Source organism: Halichoerus grypus, chromosome 14 (genome assembly GCF_964656455.1).
Source record: "Halichoerus grypus chromosome 14, mHalGry1.hap1.1, whole genome shotgun sequence".
Lineage (NCBI taxonomy): Eukaryota > Metazoa > Chordata > Mammalia > Carnivora > Phocidae > Halichoerus > Halichoerus grypus.
Window position 1 is genome coordinate 86,159,667 of NC_135725.1, and position 18,983 is coordinate 86,178,649.

General features: G+C 60.8%; 1 protein-coding gene across 1 annotated transcript in view; it reads right to left on the reverse strand.

Annotated features, from left to right (window-relative positions):
• Positions 1-975: 975 nt before the first annotated feature.
• Positions 976-18,983, reverse strand: part of NIBAN2 (niban apoptosis regulator 2) — a 50,681-nt gene continuing 32,673 nt past the window's right edge. The window contains exons 3-14 of the mRNA XM_036112841.2: positions 14,910-15,038; positions 13,212-13,317; positions 11,742-11,909; positions 7,122-7,237; positions 6,487-6,591; positions 6,239-6,401; positions 5,125-5,312; positions 4,352-4,507; positions 3,830-3,946; positions 3,569-3,676; positions 3,351-3,462; positions 976-2,962 (exon numbers count right to left, since the gene is read on the reverse strand). Of these exons, the coding sequence (XP_035968734.1) occupies positions 2,379-2,962; positions 3,351-3,462; positions 3,569-3,676; positions 3,830-3,946; positions 4,352-4,507; positions 5,125-5,312; positions 6,239-6,401; positions 6,487-6,591; positions 7,122-7,237; positions 11,742-11,909; positions 13,212-13,317; positions 14,910-15,038 (2,052 nt within the window). The 3' untranslated portion in view covers positions 976-2,378. The remainder of the gene's footprint in view (positions 2,963-3,350; positions 3,463-3,568; positions 3,677-3,829; positions 3,947-4,351; positions 4,508-5,124; positions 5,313-6,238; positions 6,402-6,486; positions 6,592-7,121; positions 7,238-11,741; positions 11,910-13,211; positions 13,318-14,909; positions 15,039-18,983) is intronic.

Here is an 18,983-nt window from a genome sequence, read left to right on the forward strand (position 1 = left end):
CAGGGCCACATAGGGCACAGCATTTTGCGAATCACCCAGGCTCCTCACTAGGCCCAGGGAGAAAGACTTTTATGAGCGCCCAGCCCTGCTTTTATAGATGGAGCCGGAGGCTGAGTATAGTGATTTGCCAAGGACCACAGCAAGACTGCAGCTGAATGTCTGGTCTCCGACCCCAAGGCCCCCGCCGTTCCTCACCTCAGCCCTTGTTGACCAGCCCTCAGCCACTGGCTACCATGGAAGCCAACGTCCCTCAAGGTGACTGGCTGCCATCCCACCCAGGACGCCTGTTTACACCCTTGGATGGGACAACCCATCCCCACCAGCTGTGTGCGTGCATGTGTGTGTGCGTGTGTGCGTGTGTGTGCATGCGTGTGCCCTGTAACCTCAGCCAGGGATCCATATCTTCTTGGGCCTCAGTTTACACAGTGGTAAAATGGCGGTAACGAGGGTGCTCGCCTTCTGGAGTGCTCAGCCCACAGCGAGTGCTCAGTGACTGCTGAGTGAGCAGGAGTCCCCAAAAATGCCCACACCGCTGTGGACACCCCAGGGCTACTTGGCCTTAAAGCTGCTGCCAGCCCGGGATGCCTGGGTGGCTCAGTCGTTAAGCGTCTGCCTTCGGCTCAGGTCATGATCCCAGGGTCCTGGGATCGAGTCCCACATCGGGCTCCCTGCTGGGCAGGAAGCCTGCTTCTCCCTCACCCACTCCCCCTGCTTATGTTCCCTCTCTCGCTGTGTCTCTGTCAAATAAATAAAATGTTTAAAAAAAAAAAAAGCTGCTGCCAGCCCTCCTGGCCAAGAAGGCTGAGCTGCCATCAGGCTCGTCACCTATGCGCCCTGCACCCCGTCTCCGGGGCAGTGTCCTCCGACCAGGCACGGAGAGGGGGTCAAACGAGCCCAGAAAGTCTCAGGGTGCACTGCTGGTCCTAGACCGGCTCCGGCCCAGGTCTCCCACTGGCGGCACCACACGCAGGCCACTGGCTTTAAATCATTTATTGATTAGTAAAGCTTAAAGAGTTTGCATAATATTTTCAGTACAGTATCTGGGAAGGATGATTGGAGACAACCCCAAGAGAAGGCACTAGAGGAGAGATGTGAACACGGAACCTGGTGGTAGAAGGTTAGTGAGGCATTTGAGATTAGGGCTGGGGGGACCCGGAGGGTCCCTGAGCACCAGCCACCACCGCACGTCCTGGGGGTCTGAGGCCCCTGCCCTGGGAAGCAGATCGAGGGGGCTGGGGAAGCCAGGAGATCCCGGGCCCTGGGGAAGCGGCTCAACCTTCACCCCCAGAAACAAGCAGCTTTGGGAGGAGGATATCTAAGAAGGGAATTTTTCAGGGGCCAAGCCACGGCCTGACCCTACATCCTCAGAGGGGCCACCAGCGGTGCTTTGGGGAGCCAGACCCAGCTTCCCCGATGGACAGTGCGTACCTTGGAGGTGGCCCTCAGAAGACAGAACCTATACCCCCAAACCCCACCTCTTGAGCAGCCTGCCACCCCTCCGTCCCAGCCCGGAGTGTGTCACCACAGGACGGGCAGGGGGAACAGAGGGACTCCCGGAGGCTGGGGCGGGGGTGGGGAATGTAAAGCCTGCTCCAGCTTCCAGAGCCTTCCCTGGGCCACCTCAGCCTGCTCTGAAGACACTCCCAGCAATACCCCCCCGCAGCTCACCCCCTCCCTCCCTCCCTCCCTCCCTCTCTCGGAACACTTCCTCTCCACAGACTGGCACATTCTGGGCCTTTCTCATTCCAATCCCGGCCCCTCACCCCTCCTCCAGGAGGCATCCCTAGCCTGGCTACCGCCTGAAGACCCCTCTGTGCACCTCCCCTCACCCACAGCAGGCAAAGCGAGGCCAGTGTCCACTCCAAACCTGGCCTCTGGAGGCCCAGCCAGGCTTGAGGAGGACAGTGGTCTGGACACAGAGCTGGGCTTCAACGCGCCATGCTTCTGGTTCCAATGGGCCCCCTCCACCGGTGAGAAGGGAGAGAATTCAGTGGCCGAATAAGCCAGCGAACAACTCTACATCGGTCTTACTGAGAAGGAGGGTGAGACCCCCGTGAGGGAAACCGACCCCAGAAAGCAGGAAGGGAAGACCCAGGGAACCGGCGGCCACCAAGGTACTCCTCAGCCCCCTCGGCTGGCCCAGCTCCCAGCACAAGCAGGAAGCCCCAGATCATCCCACAGAAGAGAAAACGGAGCAAAGTGTGACCAAACCCAATAAAGTGACTCAGGTGGGCCAGCCCCAGAGGTGCCACACCAGCCCTCCCCTACCTCCACCCCGAGGCCTAGATCTGGGGCTCCCCGGCTGGAGCCAAGCCTGCCAGTGTCTTGGAGGGGGTGGCCCGTGTGCCATGTCCAGCAGAAGCTCGGGGGTGACCGGCCTAGAACTCCGTCTGTACCCCTGCACTGTCCTCGGTGGTGGTGTGGATGGGGGGGCGGCCACCAGGGCTGGACACCTGCTCCCCGGTCTCCTGGTCACTAGGTTTGGGAAGCTCAAGGTCCGCAGCCTTTCCAGGAGGGAGTTGCCGGAGGGGTGAGGCGGGCGGCGAGGAGGCCTCAGGGGCTGCCGCGGGCTGGGGGCTCTCCTGGGAGGGGGCCCCGTTGAGCAGAGGGCCAGCCAGCGGGGGGCTCTCAGCCCGTAGATCCCGGGCCAGCAGGCCACGGAGCTCAGTGCCACTGTCCTGGGACGCAGGTGATAGTGGCTCAGGGCCGGCCTCGAACGGCAGCCCTGCCTCCTCGTCCTGGACCACAGACACCACCTGCTTGGCACGCCGTCGCTTTTCTGAGTGGGTGGCTGCTTCGGGGACGCTGGGGCTGCCGCCGTCCCCCCCGCTGCCACCGTACTCCTCACCCCAGTCGATGGGCGCGCCCTCGGCCAGCAGGTGCAAGTTGGGGTCGCTGTTGTGCATGACCATGCTGTCCCGGTAGAGGTTGTGCTTCCTCTGCACCGCGGCCTCCTTCACGGCTGCGGAGCCGGAGAGCGGGGTCAGGACAGTCGGCGCGGGGGCCGCGGCCGCCAGCCCACCCTCCACAGCGCCCGCGTAGGACCCCCATCATCACCCCCGGCCTCACTGCTGGGAACCAGCAGCCCAAGCCGGCCACCACTGTGTCCTCCTGTCCCTCATCTGCCCCCGTCTGCAACGCCAAAGCCTGAGCTGACAGCACAGCACAGAGGAGCGATGCTACCCGCCCAGGGCCGCACAGCGTGCCTAAACCAAGCGCCAGGCCCAAGGCCCGAGGTTTGGGTTTCTTTGCAGCTTAGCGCGTGGGACCAGGAGGACCTCTCAGCAGCCATCTGTATGACCTCCTCCCCTCCCCCGGCGCTGAGGCCCCCCCAGCTGGCCCCCCCGTACCCTGCAGGATGTCCTTCATGACCGTCTGCAGCACCACTTCCTCGTACGTGTTCTCCACCAGGATGAACCTGGCGAAGTCCTCGAAGATCAGCTCCTGGAACCGGGGCAGCTCCTGCAGGGGTGGGGTGGGCAGAGGCGGGGGTCAGGCCGGCAGGTGGAGGGAGGGGGCTGGGGGCGAGGGGCTGCCGAGGCTGGGGGGTGGGGAGGGGCGCGCTCACCGACTTGCACGTGGGCGCCAGCTTCTTGAGCAGGAAGGGGATGGTGATCTGCAGCAGCGCCTCGCGGAAGAACCGCTTCCGCACCGAGCTGCTGTCGTAGTCGTATTTCTGCCAGGAAGAGAGGGGTCAGGCGGATGAAAGCCCGGGGGTCTGACCCGAGCCTCGGGATCCTTGCCCACGCCAGGGGGTCCGCGGTGCCTCCCGTAGGGCAGCAAGCCTGGTACCAGCCCGGGGACTGGGCTCAGGGGCCAGGCCGCTCACCTTCAGCACCCGCTCCAGGATCCGCTGGATGGACTTGCACAGCTCCTCCTTGGTGGGCCCCTTCCCCAGCTCCTGGTGCAGGAGGGTCTCAAACGTGTACACGGCATTGTCCATTTGCTGCAGGGCACACCGCGGGGCACGTGAAGGCCCCTTCCTGCACGCCTTGGAGGGGCTCCTGAGCCTGTGCCCCAGGGCTGTAGGGAGGTGTGGGGGCGGCCTGCGTGTGCACCTCCGTGTTCCCCCCCATCTTTACTGTCTGCTGTGTGCCCCTGCCCCAAGGAAACAGAGGTCCTGGGCCTTGCAGGGAGGGGCTTGGGGAGCAAGGAGGGCTTCCTGGAGGAAGGGGTCTCTAGGGCAAGACCTGGACGAGGAGTCCAGATTAGCCGGGTGAACAGAGGGACAGGTGTTCCAGCACGTAGGAGCACTCGAGGGGCTGAGCGCGGCTGCCGCGAGGCCCAGGAGGAGGCAGGGCCTCTCCCCAGGAGCCAGGGCCTGTGGGACGTGGGGGGTGCTGGGGCCCACCTCTCGCATGTGGATCTGGGCTCGCTGCTTGAACACGGATGTGCTGGACACGTCGAAACGCTGCTGCAGCCCGTCGAGCCGCAGCGGCTCCATCTTCTCGTAGCAGCTCTGCATCTTGAGGGGGTGGTAGGCCAGCTGGGACAGCTTCTCCATGTACTGTAGGGAAGCGGGTACCTGAGCCGGGGCTCCCAGAGTGGAGGCAGGCCCTGCAGACCCACAGCTTGCCCAGGCCCTGGGAGTCCGGGCCTGGCCCCCTGCAGGGTAAGCTGGGGGGACCCAGGCCCCGAGGGAGGAGGGTGTGAAGGCTGGAGCATGGTCCAGCAGCACAGTGCCTGGGGAGAGGTTCTCATCCCTTCTGGGGCACTGTGTGACCTTGGGCAAGTCGCTCGCCCTCTCTGAGCCTCCGATTCCTCAGCCTCAAAATCAGGCGAAAGTTTCTCATGATCTCTAAGTCTTTTCTGGTTCTCAAATTCTATGATAATTACTGTCTGTGTACTCCTTGGTTCGCGGTGTGGGAGAGGAGGGCAAAGATTATGGGATCCATTCTATCTGCACCTGACACCCACGTGGGTGTAACCCGCCTGGTGGAGGGGGTCAGCGATCCCCCTTTCCTCTGACTGCTGCCCCCCAGTGCCTCACGCCCTCAGCCCCTTGGTCTCCAGCAGACCCTCTGGTGACAGGTTACACCCTGAGTCGCAGCGAGGGCCTGGCGGGGGCAGAGCGGACCCAGGCCCAGTGCGCTCCCGTCCCCGGGGCAGGGGGCCTGGCCTCACCTCACCCAGCTTGTCTGCACCACCCTCGTTGATGACGTTCAGGTTCATGTCGGTCACCTCTTTGAAGAAGACATCCCGCACCTCGGTGAAGCCCTGGCTGGTGGGCACCATCAGGGCCTCCAGGATGGACGGGATGTAGGGCTGGACGTGGTTCCGGACGCACACCTCTGCCTTGGGGAGGATGAAGGCTGCGCCCAGAGGGAGCCGGGTGAGCGGATGGCACCCGGAGCCCACAGACTCGCTATCGTATTAGCTTTTAAAGAAAACCACTTGTGATGCCAGCAAACTGAATGATTCATAGATCCATGCGTCAAAGAACATTTCAGAACAATTCTGAGATTGGCCCCTGATATTTCTAAAAGTCTGAGGGCAAGGAACTAAGAGCGCGGCTCGTCCAAAGGTGTCAGCGTTGTTCTGCTTTGCTCGAGGTGGAAAGAAACATCTCTAGGGGTCTTGCTGCTTTGTTTAACAAAACACACTCTGGTAGACTCTGTGAGCCTCTGGCTTTTGCACACACCGAGCCTGCCCCCGCTCTGTGCGGCCACGTACAAGGCAGCGGGCCCTGGGCACGACCAGCTCCAGGACACTTGGACAAAGGCCTTTTCCCCCCCAGGGTGTCATGAAGTCCCTCTCCTCTGCCCAGCTAATGTTTGTTGCACCAGATAAAAGTCAGCTCTCTGTGTTCTATCCAGCTCACGAGCACAGCGAGGAGAGAAGGAGCCTCAGGCAACCGACACGCTCGGAAACTGCACGCAGCCCGTGTGCAGGGCAGGGGACAGGGGGCCGGGAACAGAAGGAACACAGGCTGACCCCGAATACTGAGCCGTGATCCGAGTGAATCATCACAGCTAAACTGATGCCTACGAACCCACGGTCAAGTCCGTGACCCTCCAAAGCTGAGCAAAACGCTTGAACTTCCTTGACAAAACAAACGGACATCTTTGAGGTCTGGGTTTGCAGAAATAGCCACAAAACAACTCCCAGAGTTTGGAAGAGCAACGGCTCAGGTTTGCTTTCCTTTTTTAAAATGACCAAATGAATCGAGTCACTAGCGTGAGAAGTACAGACGGGAGGTCCGCCCTGGCCCCTGAAGCGCGGCAGGTGGCCGGCCTACCTCGGATCTTGCTGGCCAGGTGCTCCTTGGAGGTGATGATCTGGTCCATGTCCGTGCGGATGGTCGCCTCCATGGCCGGCCGGGCCAGCTGCAGCTTGGACAGCACCGCCTCAAAGTGCGCCTTGGCCTGCTCGTACACCATGCGGTACACAGCGTCGGAGATCTGTGGGCAGCGCGGCGGCGTCAGAGCCAGACTGCGGGTGTCGGGCAGGCGCCGCACCCCCGCCTCCGTGCCCGCACGCACCCACCTGGATCCACTGCCGCTGTCGCTCCTGCGGTTTCCCCTTCAGCCGTGGGGCGAGCTCCGCCTTCAGCTCGGGGCCCAGCTCCTCCATCACCAGGTTGCTCAGGATCTAGGACCAGGAGGCACAAGCCGGGGCAGGAGTTAGAGCATGTCCAGCTGGCAGGTTCGTCTCCGCATTCTACCCAAGCCCCACCCCCCCTGGACTTGGCCTTGGCTCCATGTCTCCACTGCCCTCTCTCCTGAGCATCATTCCCCCAGGTCCCAGCTTACCTGCTCGAGGGACCTGCAGGATCCTCAGAATCAGGGGTCCCACCTCAGGACCTCTGCACCTGCTGCCTCCCTGTCTGGAATACGACACCCCCTTCCCCCCCCTCACCTGCACAAAGTACGTGTGTTTATTTGTCAAATGTCTGTTTCTCCTGCTAGATAGAGAGTAAGGGTCAAGGCCATACCCCTCTTATTCACAGAAGCACCCCAGCCCCCGGGTCAGGAGAGGCGATCAGTAAATGATGGAATAAAGTCTCTCCACCTGTCCAAAGTGATCTTACTGTCCTTGCAAGCTGGGAGCACCCCGAGCCCAGAGTCTCTGTGCCCGGCCCCACTCTCTGGACCTTGGGGTGACTTCCACAGCCTCCTCACCTGCACCTCGTTCCCACACAGCATCTCCCAGGTGCCGTACAGCTCCTTTGACTGGCGGTACATGCGGATGGCGTCCGTGAAGGCAGGGCCCTCTACCTTGGAGTCCTCCGGGATCCCTGCTCCGGAGAGGGAGGGAGAGAGGAGGTCGGGGAGATGGCCCAGTGGCCTTCACCAAGACCACTGACTGCCCGAACGCCCCTCCCCAAGTGCAGACACATGCACACCCCCACCTGCAGTCCCACTGCCTCGAGAGGGTGGCGGTCGTGTTTGCAACGACAGTGACTGTGGTAATAACCCTCCCCGACAGCAGCGAGGCAGTCTCCTTCGTATGCTCCTTATCTTCTTAAATTTTCCCAACCACCCCAAACTGCCCTCAACCCTACTCCACAGATCAACAGGCAGGCGGCAAGGTCAGGCCACTGGCTGGGGGTCCCAGGGCAGTGAGTGGTAGAGCCCGGACCCGAGGTCACCCCACCCTGCCAGCACAGCAGAGAGGGTGCTCAAGGAACCCCGAGGTCCTCATTCCAGTCCCACTCCCTCCCCTTACTGTCTACAGTGGGGCCCGCAAACTTTCCCCACAAGGGCCAGCCAGTAAATATTTTCAGCTTTGCAGACCAGATGATCTCCGTTGCAACTACCACACTCTGCCACCGAGCCACCAAAGTAGCCAATCTGGAAACCAACGAGCCGGTAAAACTTGATTTGCAAAAATAGGTAATGGGCCCAATTCTGGGCTGTGCACTGTAGCTTGCCAAGTCTTGCTCCAGATCCCTGAACCCTAAGGGCCTCAGTTTCCTCTTCTGAACAGTGGGAACAATGACCCGGTGAGGCTGCAGCCGTGGGAACGGGCTGGGAACTGGGCAGGCAGGGGCCCCTGAGCAGAACCCAGCACCTGGCAGCGACGGGGTGCTCTCGCTGCCCGCGGGCGGGCCCTGCGTCGGCCTCGTTCGCCACGGTGTCCCGGTCCGACTACGAACACCAGTCCTGGACTCGTGTCATTGCTGGTGCCGGCGGCGGCCCGCGGGAGCCTGCCCCCCTTCCCCCTGCCAGCGAGGTGGGTCAGGGAACAAGGCACAGCCCCCGGGAGCGGCTGCCAGGGGAGGCAAGCGGCAGGAAGTTGCAAAATCGGACTTGGGGAAGAACAGGGTTACGCGCGCGGAGCCAGGCAGTGGGGCGGCCACCCTGGCCACATGCCCCCAACCACTGTGTCCCCGCAGCCGAGGAAGGGGAAACGGCAGTCTGTGCCTCCAAAACCCCAGCTCCCACGGCAGTGACTACAGGCTGAGTCATCCCCGCAGAGAAAAAGCCCCTCTGGGCGTGGGGAGGATCCCCTCACATCCGGCTGACCGCAGGAGTCGGCGCCCGTCCGCGCGGGGGGACAGGCCCAGTGCCATCCCTGCAGCGGCAGCTCCCTGGACGGGGTGGAAGCAGGGGGGGTCTCCCCGCTGCGTTTCAGGGACCGAGGTCGGGCAGGGGTGACTGCAGCAGAGCAGGGGTGCTCCGTGCAGAGCCCGAGGTGGGTGCTGCCCATCCGGGCCAGGGGAGGGAGGAGGAGCACGGTCTCCCAGAGACCAGGTTTTGCACAGAAAATGTGGGCCGTGCGGTACGTGCACCCGATCTCACCTGAGGGCGTTTACATTCTACAGACAAGCCGGGGGTGCTGGAAAGGCAGGGCTGCTTCCCAGGGGCAGGGAGGCGAGATGTGGGGCGGGGGCAGCAGGCAGGAGGCCGTGATGCCCTGGGCCCTGGGCTCAGACCCTCAGGACAGCTCTACGCTGCATGCTGGGCCGCTGAGTCTCATACAAGACAGGGTCCTCCTCCCGAGCTCTTCCCCTGGACCTGGCTGTTAGGGGCTGCATGGTGTCCCCCCAAATTCCTTTGTTAAAGACCTAACCCCTAGTACTTTGGAAGGTGACTGCATTTGGAGATAGGGCCTTTAAAGAAGTAATTTAGGTAAAATGAGGTCATTACGGTGGGTCCCCATCCAGTACGACTGGTGTCCTTATAAGAGGGAATTTGGATGCAAAACGTGCACACACAGAGCGGGGACTGTGTGAAGACACAGGGCAGGGAGAAGGCAGCCATCTGCAAGTCAAGGAGACAGGTCTCAGAAGAAAACTAACCTGCTGACACCTTGATCTTGGACTTCCAGCCTCCACAATTGTGTAAGCCACCCCGTCTGTGGCGCTTTGTCATGGCGGCCCAAGCAGACCAAGACACCAGGCCGGGGCTGAGACCTCGCACACATTCCCTCATCTCATCCTCAAACAGCCCCGTGAGGGATGGCTGTTCTCAGTCCCACTTGTCCTGACGGAGGAGACAGGCTCAGAGATGACACGTTACTGGTCCGAGGACATACAGCTAGGGAATGGCAGCAGGAGGGCTCCAACAGAGGACCGGGGGTGGGCTCCAGCCAGACCTGGAGACTTCCTGCCTGTGGGGTCGTCAGGGTCAGACTGAGAAAGGAAACTGCATTCCTCAGTCCCAGGCAGCAGGCTAAGGGGAATGGCAGTCAGACAGGAAGAGGCCTTGACCTCCGGAGCCCAGGCCCACCCTGCGGGCTCAGCTCAGTGCCCCAGCAGCCTCTTGCCACCCCCAGCTGCTCCAGGAATGCAGGATGTAAGGGGGGCCTTGGGACGAGCTGGCGTCCCCCCAGCTTGGCCTCCTTCCCCACCCCCCACTTCCTGGCAGCCCCCGGAGTGAGCAATTCCAGGCTCCACAAATTCCAGGCCCAGCCTCCAAGCTAGAGGAAGCAGAGAACTTTCCCACAGTCCTCAGAGTAGAAGGAAGGCTCCTCTAAAACCAGCAGCAGGCTGCCCCTTCTTTCCCCGCCCCTCCTGCCCACAGCACCCGCACCCACCCACGGGGCTCCCCTCAGCCTCCCAGGTGCGCTCCCAGCTGTGCTAGGCACAGGGCCAAGAGCTCCCCCCAAACCAGCTCAGTTAGCCCTCCCAGGAATCCCACCGAGCTCAAGCTTGGCACCCTCGCATTGTGCACATGGGGAACCCACCCCCGACCTGGGGTGGCCCTGCCAGGTCAGCCATTAGCCCTGGAAACCTGAAGAGGGCAGAGCTGGGCCAGAGCTGGGCCAGGGCTGGGCCAGGGAGGGAGGAAGAAGGGACGAGCGGGGAGGGTGCCCAGGCCAGGCAGCCAGAGCCCAGATGGCCTCCGCCCAGCCCTGGCCCCACAGCCCCAGGGGATCTGGGAATAGGAGACCTTTTGTGGGTGGCAAGGCCTGGCCCAGGTGACAGGGGTTGGCCTGACTGAAGGCCCGGGTCCTCCCACCTGACAGATTCCAGACCAGAGGCGGCTCTGCAGCACACAGGATGGGAGGGGCGAGCCGAGTCAGCCCGGCAGCCGGGCCTCCAGGTGCCCACGCTGTCCACCCCCCACCACAGGAGGCATGCCAGGCAGGGAGGGTGGGGGCGGTGGCCAGGTCACCAGGAAGGAGGTTCAGGTTTCAGCACAGGTTGTTCCTTCCGCGAGAGCACCAAGACCCTCAGTGCCCCACTGTCCCCGTTTTCGATCAAACTCCTTAGGGCCCTGCAGGGCCCTCTGAACCGGACCCCAGTGCCCCCCAGCGCATTGGGTCACCCTCCCCCACTGCAAGGCTTCATGCAACTCCTCTCAACTGTCCCCACCTCCAGGCTGCCCTCTGTGCTCAAGGCTAGAACGCTGCTCCCCCTACTCGAGGACCATTCACCCTTCAGGTCTCAGCGGCCCCCCTCTGCACACACAGGATCAGCGGCCCCCAGCACATACACACCCTCCAGGCTCTCGGGGCGGCTCCCACCCAGCCCCCGGCACAGCTGCTCCTCCTGCCTAACATCCGCCCCTCCCCCGCCCCGCCACGGGGCTGCCAGCAGCGCAGAGGAGGACCCGGCTCTGGCTCCCTTGCTGCAGCCTCCGCGCCCAGACACGAAAAATGTCTGTTGAGCAAATGAGCGAGCGGAAAGAGACCTCATAACTTGACAGAAGGGAACACTGAGGCCCTGAGAAAGGACATGAACTCCCAGGCTACCCCACAGGTCAGGGGTAAGGCAGCAAATGATACAAGAGAAGTCCTGGGGCGCCTGGCTGGCTCAGTCGGTGGGGTGTGCAACTCTTGATCTGGGGGTTGTGGGTTCGAGACCCACACTGCAGGTTGATACCACTTAAAAATAAAATCTTTCAAAAGAAATTAAATAAATGAATAAATAACAGAAGTCTTTACACCAAGCATCGAGCAGACTCTGTGAATCCTTACAAACACCCTAAGACTCGGGAGGGGTTATTACCCCATTTTATACAGGCTCCGAGAGGTAAGCTGGTCTCCTCAAGTCATGTTGCTAGGAAGGGGCAGAATCGGGACTGTGATTCTGTGCCGCAGGGTCCAAGGGCTCAACGACCATACCCCCTCTGAGAACAATCTCCCCAATTTTCTCCGAGCAGGACAGAACTGTTTTCTTCAAGGGAGAAGGTTAAAAGGCAACATCGCAGTGGCTTTCCTACAACCCCGGCCCAAACCGGAGAACAGCTCGCAGAGCAGGGTTGCCGCACCACACTCAGCCACTAGGTGTCGCCACTCGGCGCATGTCCCAGGCCACGCCCCCCGCCGCCGCCGATCCCCAGGCCCCTCACCATTGTTGCAGTGCCGGATGCAGTCCTGCAGGACCGCCTGCCACTTGTCCTGCTCGGCTTCCGTCATCATGCAGAAGTAGTAGTGCCGGGCGGAAGGGTGCCAGAGGATGAGCGGGAACTGCGTGGGGCACTTGAGGATGGGGGCGGTGCCCGATTTTGACGTGGTCCCTGCGGAGACAGCGCCCGCTGAGCCGCCGCCCTCTGCAGCTTCTGTCTGCCGGGGACGGCAGGCGGCGGATCCCTGGGCCCAGCTCCCAGGGGCGGCTGAAGCCCAGACAGGGCTGGCCTGCTCTGGGCTGACCAGCAAGTCAGTGGGGAGGCAGCATGCTTGTCACTGCATCCCCCACAGCCCAGCTAAAGGGACCTCAGAATCCCCCAGCATCTGTTTAGACCCATTTCCCAGAGCTGGCATTACATCTGGGGAAAGGCTCCAAACTCCGCGCCTCCAGCACAAGGAACACGGGGTCAGAGCCCTTAGGCTCAGAGGCTGAGCATTACCTTCTTGGGTTTCCCTCCAAATTTCAGCTATGGAGGCCAAAGTGTGGCTTAAATGTCCCAAGGGGGAGGGAGGGCTGGGGTGGGGTGGTGGAGGACAGAAAATAAATAAAAGGAGATTTTTCTCTATTTTGTCCCCACAGATATTCGAGATCCAGTGAGATAAGTGGTCCTGGGCTGGGACCTCGCCACTGTTAATAACACAATGACAGTTCTTCTTCAAGCCCTGGCTCTGCATCCCTGGTGTGGGGCTTGGGTGCACACAGCACCTCACAGGGTCTACACAACACCCCAAGGTCAGTCCTCCCAGTGCCAAGTTGCCGGAGAAGACACAACAAAAACAAAGCCAGAGTCGGGGCTGGAATCCAGGAATGCTGGGCTCTCGCTGAGCCCTCAACCACACGGGGCGCTCTACTCCCAAGCCCCATCTGGGGGCACAGGCTGCCCCCCAGATCAGCTACTTCCCCACCCCCTCGTTTCCCTGGGATCATCCGGGAGGCCGATGTGCTCCTGTAAGGCTTCTGGGAGCCTCCGACAGGGTGGGGTGCAAATGGGACACCTAGAATAACTCCTCACAAATGCAGAGCTGAGTCCACAGTGTACAAAGCAGGGCCACCTGGGTCATCTCCTCCAGGGGGCTCGCAAGGCCTCAGGGAGGTGGGAAGGGCAGAGGGAGGGGCCCCCACGGCATAGCTCTGACTATAAGGCTCAGGAAGCGGGCACGCAGGTGGGAGTCAACACCAGTCCAGTCCCAGTTCACTGGGTGGCCTCCTGCAAACCCTCTCCCAGCCTCCCCTCTGAGGACATGAGCTGTCCCTTCGAAGCCTGGCCGCTGTCCCTTCAAAGCCTGGCCGCTCTCTCTGCAAACGTGGAGCCTGGAGTTCTGGGATCAGGACTGCCCTCTCCCCCGGCCACCTCCTGGGCCTAAGCAGGGCATCTCGGCCTGGGACGGGGGGGGGGGGGGGGTTCTTTTACCTGGTAAGGAGTTGCCAACGAGCTCCAGGTACTGATCCACGGAGGTGAGGATTTTGTAGCCTGCACTGTTGATGACAGCCCGGGGTGGGACCTGCCGCTCATAGGCCTGAGGAAGGGACAAGAGAGATGGTCTAAGCCTAAGCCCCATCTCCAACTCTGGCTCCAGGGCCCTCTCAGTGTGGCCTGCCTGAGGCAGGGAGGAGGAAGGGAAGGGAGGGGGAGGAGGAGGAGGGAGAGAGGGAGGCAGAGGAGGAGCCCACCCGCTGCGGTGATTAGAGACCACCTGGTGTAGTGACCGGAGTCCAGGCTCTGAGCTCAAATCCCAGCTCCACTGAACACCGTCTGTGTGATGCGGACATTAAGCTCCTTCAGCTCCTATGCTTTAGCTTCCTCATCTGTTAAACCAGGGCAACAACAGCTCCTACTCCACGGGGCTGTGTGGGACTGCGTGAGACGATCCACATAATATGATTAGCTGGAGGCCTCACAGCCAGACGCAGGAAGCCTTACCATCAGCAGCAGCTACCACGAGCTGAGTGCGAGCGTTTCTTACACACCAGCACCGTGCTAAGGGCACTGCATTGCTTCCTTTCACAAAATCCTCACGATCCAAGAGGTGAGTACCATCGTTACCCACGAGCTCACACAGGCCGTACGCAGCCAGCCTAGGACGTAACCCTGGTCTGTGCGCCTCCTGGGTCCAGAGTCTTTGACCATGACCCTGCGCTGTCCAGCAAATTCCTAGGTTCTGAGCTCCACACGAGTCCCCTTTGGAGGAGAATTAGGTCTGGACACTGCGTTCTTACACCCAAGTGGGTAAAAAGTGGCTCTAATGTAGTAGCTCATACAGCAGGGCTGCCGTGCTGCCGCCGGCCACTAGGTGTCACCACCCAACACGCTGCTCCAGGATGGCTCAGGACCTCCAAGGCACTGATCTGCCAAGTGTGGTCCTAGGTCATCAGCACCAACAGCCCCACCTGAGAATTTGTTAGAAATGCAAACTCTTGGCCCTGCTCAGGCCCAGATCAAACTGGGTAGGCCCAGTAACCTGTGTCATATGCCCACCAGGTGGTTCTGATGCCGGTTACCAGTTTGAGAAGCCCTGCCAGGGGCCATCAGGCTGCTCCCGCCCTGTTTACATTTCTTTAACCCTGATTTTCCTTGAACAAAGGGCACTCAGGCCTGTCCTTTGCTACTTTGGAGAAATCTATGGTAGAAGAAATTGGGTCTGTGGCTCAACCACGGGGGGCTTCCCCAAGGGCCCAGGGCAAAGATAAGGAACAATGGGCAGGACACTTACCCACTAGGCAGCAGGGGTTGCCAGAGGGGCAGAGGAATCAGGAAGGAAAAAGATGGGATCGCTGCCCTGGGGTAAGCGGAGGAAGGGAATGGCCAGACCCCTGTGTCAGCAGTTGGTCGTGAGTTGAAGAGCAAGGATGGGAGCGGTTGGAGAGCGGCAGGAAGCCCAGCCAGCAAGAGGCTGGGGGGTGAGGGAGCAGGGGCTCTGGCCCTGGAACTGGAGGGACTGGACGATTTGAGGTGGGTAGGGGCTAGTGGCGAGTGGCTTACAGGGGGGAGGCAAAGTGAAAGGGGAGCCCCAGAGCAGGGCTGTTTATAGGAAGCCAGCGGAACAAGCAGGTTGGGGGTGGGGGCTGCGGAGAAGGAGCAGAGCAGAGGTGTGGGGGGGGGGGGCCTCACCACTTTGTTCTCGTAGAGCACCAGCCCATAGTTGTGAGGCACGAGACTGAAGCGGTTCCTCCATTTCTTGTTGTCCTCCTGGTACTGGAAGAGGTTCCCAGAGAAGATGATGCGCTCATCCAATGGCACCTGCGGGTGGGGTGGAGTGGGGAGTGAGGCCGGGCTCCCCCACATCCCAGCCGGGCAATGGGGTCCCCCAAGAAGGGGGGGCTGAGCACATCCCCCATCCCGATCTCCCCGAGTCCTCCTCTGAGGCAGGGCTGCATCTTAGCCATGTGACAGATGAGGAGAGTGAGGCTCAGGGCAAAGGAGCTTCCCCAAGGTCCAGCCAGAGCCACAGCGATGCCAGGACTTGAGCCCAGGCCAGGCACCAGCATTCGGGGCCCAGCCAGGACCAAGGTCTCCCACTCTGTCCTGGCCCTAGACAGGCACGACTACCTTGCGACGCGTCTCTGCAGCCCACGGCAGGCTGCTTTCCCATCCACCCACCACTGCAGCGCGGCTACACCAGCAGGACGGGAAATGTCCAGAGGCCAGTACGGGGAAGGCCCCGGCACCTGGGAAAGTCTCTTTCCTGCTCTCGGCCTCAGTATCCCCTCAGGGTAACAAAAACTTGGCCAAGGTGGCTGCAGAGAACCTCCCCGGCTCTGACAGCTAATAAGATGAACTCCATGAATTTGGGTGGGGTTGGAAGGGACCTCGGTTTGGAGGGTTCAGTGTTGGACCAGCACCCTGGCAGACGGATGACCAATGTGGGCAGCAGAAACACCCAGACCTTCCTCGCAAAGCCTTAGCTTTGACTCCACCTGACTCAGTGTGACTTCGAGCCTGTCACATCACCTGTCTGTGCCTCAGTGTCCTCATCTGTAACATGAGGATGGGGACAGCAATGACTTCAGCCAGGCATCTTGAGGGTTCCATAAGACGCCGCGTGCCAGGATCACGCGCACCTGACAGTCTGCTCAGCTCAGGATATGACCGCCGCTGGGATTCCTCGGGCTGCGTCAGTCTCCCAGCTCCCCAGGCTGACTTATTTGGGGAGAAGGGATGGCCATGCCTGAGAGCATGTTTCCTGAGCAAACCCACACAGGGAAGTTTCAGGAAAGGGAGATACAGAGGCGACAGGGGGCAGGCTTACTCCTGGATGAGTGGAGTTTCAATAGCTTCTATCTGTTCTGCAATAAATATGGAGCCTTTTGCAAAAATAAACACATATCCTATGTAGTAACAGGAGAAAGTATCATCATTAGCAGTGCCTAACCCTTCCCAGCTTCCCCACTCAGCTTCTGGGTCTGCCCCTGCCGCTGGAGTCAGGTGGGAGCCTTAGGTCCCAAGCTGCCCACCCCCAAGGCCCTGTGTCTTCACAGGGGCCCCCTCTCCCCAGCAACCTCCCTGCTACTCTTCAAGGGGAAATGCCAAAACACTCTTGGAAAACGAGGGCCCATTGTACTCAAACAATAGGACCCCACGACTGCTTCCTACCCAGGGATAAAAATATTTACAGGAAAAGAAAATGGTCTCCCCGCCACCCCCCACCCCACCGCATACAAGTGGCCTTTGCCCGAGTCACAGAGCTATGCTCAGTGGGCTATATTTAGACAGAGGCCTCCTCTCAAACGCAGCTCTCAAATCCCCATCTTTTCTAGAGAGAAAGAGCAGATAGCTCTCCTGACACCCTGGTAAGACCCTCGCTCTCCCCAGGCCCCCCGGTTTGGTCCTCCTCCTAGCTCAGGGCAGGAGCCCCACATCAGGGGCAGCGGGAGCCCCGGGCAGGCCTTCCCAGAACCCCCCCCCGCCCCCTCGGGAGTCCACCCCCAGATTCTGGGGCAGCCCGTAATGGGCGGTTGCATGCGGGTTTGGATTTTATTTTTAAGACTTCCAAATGGCAGAGTCATGTTTCCACTGGAAGGCCTGCCGGAAATGAAACGGAACCTGCCAGCCCAGGCAAAATATTTTGGACTCTGCAAAGCTCTCCAATGCTGCGCTGGGAACCTTCGCTGGGTGGCGAATGGTTAGAGCACAGACCCCAGTTCCGACAGCCCCGATCCCTGCCCCAGCCCCACCGCCCATGCGGCGGGAGCCTGGACAAGCAGCTCCACCTCTCTGAGCCTCAGTGTCCACGGCGCAGGTGTGGACATAAGTCTAACCCCTCCAAGCGATGTCGAGCCAGCTGGATGAGCAGCGCCCACATAGCATAACTGCTATTTTTAACACGATTTCTGGTTTTTTACTCTTACTACTGCTACGGTATTATTTCTAATAAAAACAATTGGTATTATGACAATTAACATTGTTATTTCTATTATGATATCACCCTGATTTATCACAATGGTCAGTTTCCTGAGTGGCAAAATGGGACCAAAAATCCCTGCTTTTCAGAGATTGGGGGTAATTTCCTTTTACTCCTCTTACTGACGTGTCACTGCAGTGTTCCTACACTGGGTATTAAAGCATTACTACAGATGTCCCTCCCGCCGTGACTCTCGAGCCTCGTGCCGTCAGAAACCACCACTCCGTCTTGGGTCACTGGGACCCGGGCCGCCTGTGACACCACACACGTGGGCACGGGCCAGACACCCAGTCCAGGCCACACCTCCGGGTACCACCTCGGCCCTCTGTTGTCACAGGGTGGGGAGGGGGCCACGACACCAAGGGACCAGACACAAAGGGTCACGGGATGCTCCGGGGCTCTGGCAGGCACACGGCCCCGGCCTGCCCTCCACCCCAGCCAGGAACCTGGAACCGGGCTCGCATCCTGCCTCCACCATCCTGGGCAGCCACTGAAAGGCCCGGCTGCACACACTGCTCCCGCACTCGGATGTTCTCCCCTCCCGGCAGGTCCTCAGCGGAGATGGCCCCTCTTCCAAGAAGCCCTAGTGGGCCACCCAGACGAGGCCAGACACCCCACCCAGGCTGAGTTCACTCTGTCATCTCCTTCGTGGCACCCAGATTGTCGTGCATTACGGTCTGTCTCCCGAGTGTCTGTGGGACCAGCGTGGCCCCGCACCTGCCCTGGCTCAGTCAGTGTGTGGCCCTGACCATGGGTCCACTTGTCTCTTTTCAGGTGATGCCTCCAGCTGTCCTTCCCGCTGAGAAGACATAAAGGGTAACACGTCCCGAAAGCCAGCTCCAGCCCCTTTGGTCTCATGGTAGGTGGACACATCTTCTGCCACTTGGGTTTGGGAGAGGGTGGGGACAAGAAGGAAACCACCCCAACCCTCCCAAGTCTGGAGCCTTCTGAGGCTCTTCTTTCTGCTCTGCCACCTCAGCGAGCCCCATACTGGTCCCTTGCCGCATGATCCGAATCCCATCTGGCCTCAGAGGCCCCAGGACATCCCCACTCCCTCCCCAGGCTACTCTCATGCCTCTGGCCCATGATGGCAGTTCTGGGTATCAGTTCACAGGCAGAGAAACTGAGGCTCGGGAAGGTGAGGCCATGGGCTGGAGGTTACCCAGCAAGTCAGGACTTGCATCCCTTAGTAACCACCCCACCTGCTCCCCTAGTTCTCCACAGCCCTCCGCAGGAGGTACCCACCTGTCAGGTCAGGAGACCGACCCCTGAGGGTTGACTCAACTGCCCAAGCCAGCAGCTACCAAGAAGCTCTGGGCCCGGTCCCCCGAGTTCTCTCCCCCCAGACCACAGCATTCCAGCCTCCATCCTTCCCCTACAGTCCTGTCCCGGGCCCCCGAAGCCTGAGAACAGGCTGACCCCGGCAGCCGGGAGGAAGCCGACAGGACTGGGTGGGGAGGTGCGGCCAGGTGACCAAGGGCAGCTTTGGAGCCCACCAAGCACGGAATTCAGCCACGAAGGACCCAAGCGGCGGCACTGGGGTGGCCTGGCTGACCTGGTTTGGAGCCCACTCCCAGAGGGATCAGCTCAGCCAGTCCAATTCCCCAGAGGGAAGCTGGCGGGCACTCTGCCCCGGGGCCACCAGCCAGGACCAAGTAGCCTCCCGCCTGCTGCTGGGCCACTCGGGGCAGGCCACCTGCAGAAGAGGTGGGGCTGACACCCTTCCTCCTTGTCACCCTTCCCTCTGCCACCCCTGGGCTGTCCAGGGGGTAGAAGGTGAAGGT